The sequence below is a fragment of the Octopus bimaculoides genome, chromosome 19 (genome assembly GCF_001194135.2).
Source record: "Octopus bimaculoides isolate UCB-OBI-ISO-001 chromosome 19, ASM119413v2, whole genome shotgun sequence".
Classification (NCBI taxonomy): domain Eukaryota; kingdom Metazoa; phylum Mollusca; class Cephalopoda; order Octopoda; family Octopodidae; genus Octopus; species Octopus bimaculoides.
This window is the reverse complement of record NC_068999.1, coordinates 25,609,215-25,616,633: the sequence shown is the minus strand read 5'-3', so window position 1 is coordinate 25,616,633 and position 7,419 is coordinate 25,609,215. Positions and strand designations below refer to the sequence as shown.

The 7,419-nt window shown below is 34.8% G+C and overlaps 1 protein-coding gene across 1 annotated transcript in view; it reads right to left on the bottom strand.

Annotated features, from left to right (window-relative positions):
• The window catches only part of LOC106877515 (collagen alpha-2(IV) chain), a 68,528-nt gene that overhangs the window by 4,474 nt on the left and 56,635 nt on the right, over window positions 1-7,419 (bottom strand). Inside the window, exons 34-37 of the mRNA XM_052974643.1 lie at window positions 6,677-6,811; window positions 1,989-2,123; window positions 319-459; window positions 107-223 (exon numbers count right to left, since the gene is read on the bottom strand). Coding sequence (XP_052830603.1) covers window positions 107-223; window positions 319-459; window positions 1,989-2,123; window positions 6,677-6,811 — 528 coding nt within the window. The remainder of the gene's footprint in view (window positions 1-106; window positions 224-318; window positions 460-1,988; window positions 2,124-6,676; window positions 6,812-7,419) is intronic.

Here is a 7,419-nt window from a genome sequence, read left to right as displayed (position 1 = left end):
TATATATATATATATATATATATATATATATATATACACATATGCATACAACTGTTTATATAAATCTGAAATCTACTACTAATGAAAACTTGAATGAAATTATAACCTGGTAATCCATCAATTCCTCGCACTCCAGGGAGACCATCTTTTCCAGACAGTCCAGTCAATCCAGAATTTCCAGGTGCACCACGTTCTCCAGGTATACCAGATAAGCCAGGTTTTCCTGAAAGAAACAGAGAATAGTAAGTATTTCAAATTGTAAATATTTCACAAGAGATTTCACATTCAAGTAAAAGCAATCACTTTTTAATTAATTACCTGCAATACCGGGTTCTCCTTTCAAGCCAGGAAAACCTGGAGGACCTTGCAAACCAGGCAAGCCTCTATCTCCTTTAACTCCAAGTATTGATTCTCCAGGTCTGCCAGGGTCTCCTTTGAATCCTCTTTCTCCTTTTGGACCTGGATGAAAAAAAAAAAAAAGCAGATGTTGTTATTGAAAGCATACATGTTTCAGATGATGTCAATATTCCCATCTGATATCCACTTTTTTTTACATCAATAAGAAACTTCACTTGATCTAGCATAGAAATCTAACAGCCCTGTAAAATTTAATGGTACTTAATGGTACTGCAAAACAGAATGGTACTTATATTAAAGAGAAAGTGCACTAGCTACTGTTCCTCTTGAACATAAACCCAACTTTAAGAATCAAAATCAAGATCATCTGACTTATGTGATGCTAGAACTCACTATTTATAAAGATCTCAAAAAGAAACTAAACATTCTGAACATTGTAAAAGAACATCAAAATTACTTGTCTTACTCTTTGGTTACAAAATACTACAACTTTAGATTTCACACAAGGTTGAAAGGCATCTCACATTAGTTTACATTTCACAGGATTGGGAGGGTACATATTTTATATCACTATAGATGTTTGTAGACTGTTTTCATTGATGAGAACTGTCTTACTTCTACAACCCCTTACATATTCTAGTTCTCTCTCTTTTGAAACAATCATACAAAAAAAAAAAAACAAATCAACAAACAAAAAAATTTTCATTTTTCTCTCACTCTTTACCTACCCAGACACTTCATCCTTCTATTGGACCATCCTTTACAATTCCATTATTTTCAATATGATCCTGCTACCTCTCCCATCTTTTTGGAATTCCATTCACTTTTTAGACATGAACACAGCCTTCATTCCTTGTGAATTTGGAACATTTTCCAGTCCCTGCTCTCTCTACAACACCCTGTCTTTTCATTTGTAACAATGCTATGTTTCATGGTTCTTAGTGCATCCTTCAAGTTCTAGATAATTTCTCTCTTATGATATTTATTGTATAAAATGACAACAAAGCAATGCTTTGTTGGTAGACCAAATCCAGGAGCATTTGTATAATGTCCTTTGTAACAACTCCAGGCCACTTAAGTCTGTTGCACATCTTTTTGGCACAATGAACCACTCACATCACTTTTTATCTTTCTTTTACCCCGGTGTTTTGGTCTACCACTACCTGACTTCATTGTATACTATGATTAATTTTTCTCTTAGACACCTTTTCTCTTTAGAAGGAATTGTTAATTTTGGAATTAACAACTAAGAATTTTTTCCTCTAATTCTTTATCATCTCTTTTCACCTTTGCAGATGCAGAGATACAAAATCCCTCACATTCAACTCTTCAGCTCAGTCATAACTACTAGCATGGATATGCAGATGACAAGCAACTATCTGCTTCTGCTCACTCCTCTTCTTTTATCTGCCATCCGTCTTCACTCTCTTTCTCTCAAAAATCACATATCTACCTGTGTCATGTATTACTACCATGGCTCCTCTCTTTTTTAATATCTCTTTTCCCTGTTTTAAAAAGGAGTCCATGTCCAAAATGTTGATAATTTTTCTTTTCCATATGACATAATACATTGACATCACTTACTATATACAAGAACATGTTAATAATAAATAAATAATATCATTACTTACCTGGTCGTCCATTTCCTCCAGGAAAGCCATCAGCTCCTCTGTCTCCAGATTGGCCTGGTAAACCAGGTAAGCCATCAATTCCAGTGTTACCTTTAGAGCCATCAAATCCATTTTTACCTGGTTCTCCTCGATCACCTGTAAAGAATTAGTGTATGTTTGTATTTATACACACACACACACACACACACACACACGCATATAAAATTATGAGTTAGAGGTTATGCAACTGTCTAAGGGATAAATGTATCTGTAGGCACTACTAGTGTATTACCTAACTATGTGTAGGCCTTGTTGTAAGGTTAACAGAAGCTGGTACTTTAAAGGGTAAACTGTGGTTTAGTATATTCAAATAACATAAGAGATGTTTGTTATAATGTTTGTTATATTATGACACAGAAACAACTGCACAATCAATTTTTGAGCATGTGTTTAAATGTGTGCGAGAGTGTATATGTGTGTGCCCATGTATGTGTGTGTGGTGCATAAAAAAAGAATCAAAGCATAATGAAAAAGAATACTTTTATAATTTTACAAATCCATCCTTTTATATATCTTCTATATATTTTTGCGAATTCATATACGAATTCATATATTTGTAAGTTTTCATCACATTTGTATTACATGTTTTTGTCATATAAATGTACATAAATTTTTAATGTTCATAAGAATTTTAGCAAAGTAAGTATATATTACACACCCAAATACAAAAATATGATACCAGCACTTGTGAGGTTACCACACAACTTGCAAGACTACAAACCCTGAAAGGGTTACTTTATGCTTGGAATTGAGGGGTAAAAGTATGAGAGAAGAGGTTAGGGTAGAATAGATTGCTACATGACTACTCACAAAGAGAAATTACATGACTTCTCATATTGTAGAAGAGAGGGTGAGAGTAACTGAATGGGGTTGGAAAGTGATAAAAATAGTGGTGATGAGGTGTCAGGGAAGACCATAAGTTATGGGGTGGGTAGAGGTGAAGGAGACAGAAACAGTCTAGGAATGTGGGTGGGTGGAAGTTGCAAGAGACTATTGGGAGTGAGAGGTGAGGAATGGGGTGGTAGGTGACTATCAGTGATGTAAGAGTTAGAGAGAGGGGAGTAGGAGATGACTGACAGTGTGGAACAGCAGAATAGTAACGATGATACAGTAGACAGGAGAAGAACAAAAATGATGACGATGCTGGGTAAACTGCAAGAGTAGATGGTAAAGAAAGTGGTAAGAATAGTGCACGAGGAATGAGAGAGAGAGAGACGTATAGTGGTGGAGGAATTTGGTGACTCAGTGGGGGTGGGTGATGAATGAAAGTGTGTATGAGGTGGGGATAGAGAACAGTGTTAATGGATGAAAGATGGATAACAAGCTAAATGATTTAGGGCAATGAGAAAATTAAGTGGAAACAAGGAAAAGTTGTAGTTAGGGAAGTGGTGGTGATGGTGGTAGGTGTCTTGAGGAAGAAAGAAATTAGGTAAAAGGCATAGTTATATATATAAATATATATATATATATATATATATATATATATATACACACACACATATACATTCACTCACTCACACACACACACATATATATATATATACACACACATACACACACACATGTATACACAGACATACATATATATGTATATATATATACATATATATGTAAGTCTGTGTATACATATATGTGTGTGTGTGTATGTGTGTGTGTGTATATATATATATATATGTATGTGTGTGTGTGTGTGTGTGTGTGTGTGTGTGTGTGTGTGTGTGTGTATGTATGTATGTACGTTTTTTATTATTACATTTTAGAAAAAATCTTTTACAATGTTGAAGTGTGTTAAACATTAAAAAGATATTTTGTAACGTTCATAAAGTTCAGTTAGTGCTTTCATACATTCGTAGTAATCATCAAATTTCAAAATGTATTTAACTGACAGTTGAGTTCTTGACAGCTGTAGTAAAATAAGTGACTTCTTCCTTTTTATACCTCTTAGAAGGCTCCAACAAGCTGAATTTTTCGAATACGATTTTGACCAATCTGATATCGCTGGCAAAGATCCTGCCTTTATTTTAACCATTTAGCTTGCAGTTAACATGTAATGGTTTATGAATGAGCAAACTTGGTTTTGATCGTTTTATTTCAATTGGTGGGAGTCTTCTGTAATTTGTTTATATTCATATGTTAAAGATATTTTTTAAATTCACATCATTAACTGGTTGTTATATTATTGTTGTTATTTCCATTCAGAACTAGTTTGAACATTTTAAGAAAACGTTTTTCTTTTATCTTTCTTCCAGCCTCCCTTGTGTCATGTAGTTTGTGGAAAGCAAAAATTAAAAACATTTTCTGACCACATGTTTCTATATGTTTGCTCAATGGAATTTTCCAAACATTAGTGTTCTGGATTTGTTGTCTGTGGACTCATGAGCATTCCGATAATGCATTCCCTGTCTTGCCAATATATAGTCCTTGTGTACCTGTAGCTTACATTGGGTACAACATATGGAGTTTATACCTATTTTTCTGCAAATTGAACAAACCATTTCCCTGAAAATACTAGGGTCATGTCTTTCTTCCTGCATACTAAAATTTTAGTCTTTGTGATGTTTACCTTCAAGCCTCTTGATTCTAGGATTAGCTTCCATGGAATTTCCACTCTATGTTCCCCCGTAAATTCAGCTATGTGAACTAGATCATTTGCAACTAGGAGTTCCCATGGACTTTCAGTTTCAAACTCCTCTGTGATGAACAGAAGACTAAAGATTGAACATTGATGAGCTCCTAACTTTATGCTAAATTCATCATTGAAATCATTGTTGATTCTCACTTTACTTATTGCATCTTTGACCATAGCTTGTACAGTGCTCAGAAACCAGTCATCTACATCTAGTTTCCTCAAGGACCACCAAATTATTGAATGTGGTATCCTGTAAAATACCTTCAAGTCAGCAAATCCCAGGAATGGTGGTTTATTTTTAACCAAGTATTTTCCCTGCAGTTGTTTCAGGGGAAAGATTGCATCTATAGTACCTCTTCTGGGTACAAAGTCAAACTGCATCTCATTTAGGTTTATTCTGTCATGGATCAATTGTGCTATAACTCTTTTCCTGATCTTCATAGCCTGATCCAGTAGTTTGATTCCTAGATTGTGGCTCCTCTGTAAAGTATCTATTTTGCCTTTGTAGCAGTTTATGATGATACTCCTATACAAGTCTTTGGGTATGAATGACGCCCTGTATGACTTCATTAACTATCTGATGGGTAATCATGTAGCCTACCTCATCATATACTTTTAGCATCTCTGCAACTATCCCTGATAGACCCACAAATTTCCCTCTTTCCATGTGTCTGATTGCTTTATCTAATACTGTGGTTCTCAACTGGGGTCCATATAAGATTTTGTTGTTAAAGTTCATCAGCAACAAATTGGTTATTCTTCTACAATATGCAAAATATTTCAACAATTCTTTTTAATACAATTCCTAATAATATTTAACTATAAAAATATAGTTTTTTAAAAAAACATTGAAGGGATATGAGGGTCCACCTGAGTAAAATAGGAATCAAAGGAATCCATAGGTAAAAAATGGTTGAGAAACACTGATCTAACACACTGCTGTCAACTTGAATTGCTGGTCTGTCTGTAGTGTCAGCATTAGTTAGATCCTCTTTATCCCATGCATTCTCCAAGTCCAGCAGTCCCTCATAATAACACTTCTGCATCACTTTATTGTCTCAATGATGAGTATATCTTCCTCACTCCAAACACACTTCTCACCAATAGCATCTTGATTCTTTCTCACACACTGCCTTACAATCCTGAACATTTCATGCTTCTGGTCCTCACATTGCAGGACATGTGCAAATCTCTTCTTTTCTACCTCACCTTCAGCCAGAAATACTTGTCATGTTGCTGCCCTTCAAATCCTTGGATAATGTTCCCTACTACCACCTTCCTTCCAGGTTTTCCAAGCCTGTCTCTTAGACTTTACTGCCCTGTCAACTGTATCATTCTACCACCATATTGCTTTTGGCTTGACTGGGACTTTATTCCAGTTACATGTCTGGTCTGTAGCCTTCAGCAGGTCATTTGATAGAAATTTCCAATTATCATCCATGTTACAGGTATCTTATCTTCACAGTCATACAGCTTTTGAGTAATAATGGCTTCAAATTTTGGCACAAGGTCAGAGATTTTGGGTGAGGGGGTTAAGTCGATTACATCGGCCCCCAGTTCTCAACTGGTACTTATTTCATTGGCCCCCAAAAAATAAAAAGCAATGTCAACCTCAGCAGAATTTGAACTTAGAAAATAAGGATGGACACAATGCCACTAAGCATTTTGCCCAGTGTGCTAATGTTTCCGCCAGTTCACAGTCTTGCTTTTGAATAATAATAATAATAATAATAATAATAATAATAATAATAATAATAATAATAATAATAATAATTCTTATTTTTGATTTTGGCACAAAGCCAGCAATTTTTGAAGGAAGGGGTTTAGGTGATTGCATCAACCTCAGTACTTAACTTTATTTATTGACCCCCAGAGTGATAAAAGGCAAAGATGATCTTGGTGGCTTTTGAAATCAGAATGTAAAGAGCTGGAACAAATACTACAACATAATTTACCTGACACTTTAACAGTTGTTTCAAAAAGATGAAGAAAACTTTGTAGTTAAATTTAATAAACTTACCTGGTAGACCTTGAAGTCCTTTAGGGCCAGGTAATCCATCTCGTCCAGGTGATCCAGACAGACCAGGTTCACCTTTTGGTCCAGATGGACCTGGTAAACCATCAGCTCCTCTCAGTCCAGAAAGTCCTGGTTCACCTAGAAATAAGAAACATTAAACTAGAGAAAAGGAAAGGTGGATGCTAAAGTTACAGAAAAGTAAAAATATCTGGGGTTTTGCATCTAAACAGGTTTAATTTTAAGCTGAGAAAGATATTCGAACCTGGATCATTGCCTGAGAAAGATAATAGAATTTCCTACCATAATTCAAAGCTGATTAGATTTATTACTTTCTGAAACTGAATAACTTTCATATGGGCTGTTCCAATTATATATTTATTTGATGTTATGTTGTACCTGTCAGCTGTGATCAAAGTAAAAGTTAGTGAAGTAACGAAGTGTAGTCAACAAATCCAGTACTTCATATATGTCAAGTTAAAACAATTTTGTGCATTACAAGCAGGTTGTATTTAACAGTATCAAGTCTTTTGCTTTATGTCTATAAGTTTAGTTAGTGACCATGACAGAGATAGACAAAGTGGACTTAGAACATATCAGTGCTATTATTCAGAAATTATCTCACAGTACTTGAAAGCTAAAAATGTTATTGATGTTGCTAATATTTTTTTGTGTGTTTGCTTTTTTTTTAAATCTATTTTTCTGGAGTTGGAGGGAGGGGTATTGCTGTACTATTGTTTTTTTTTGGG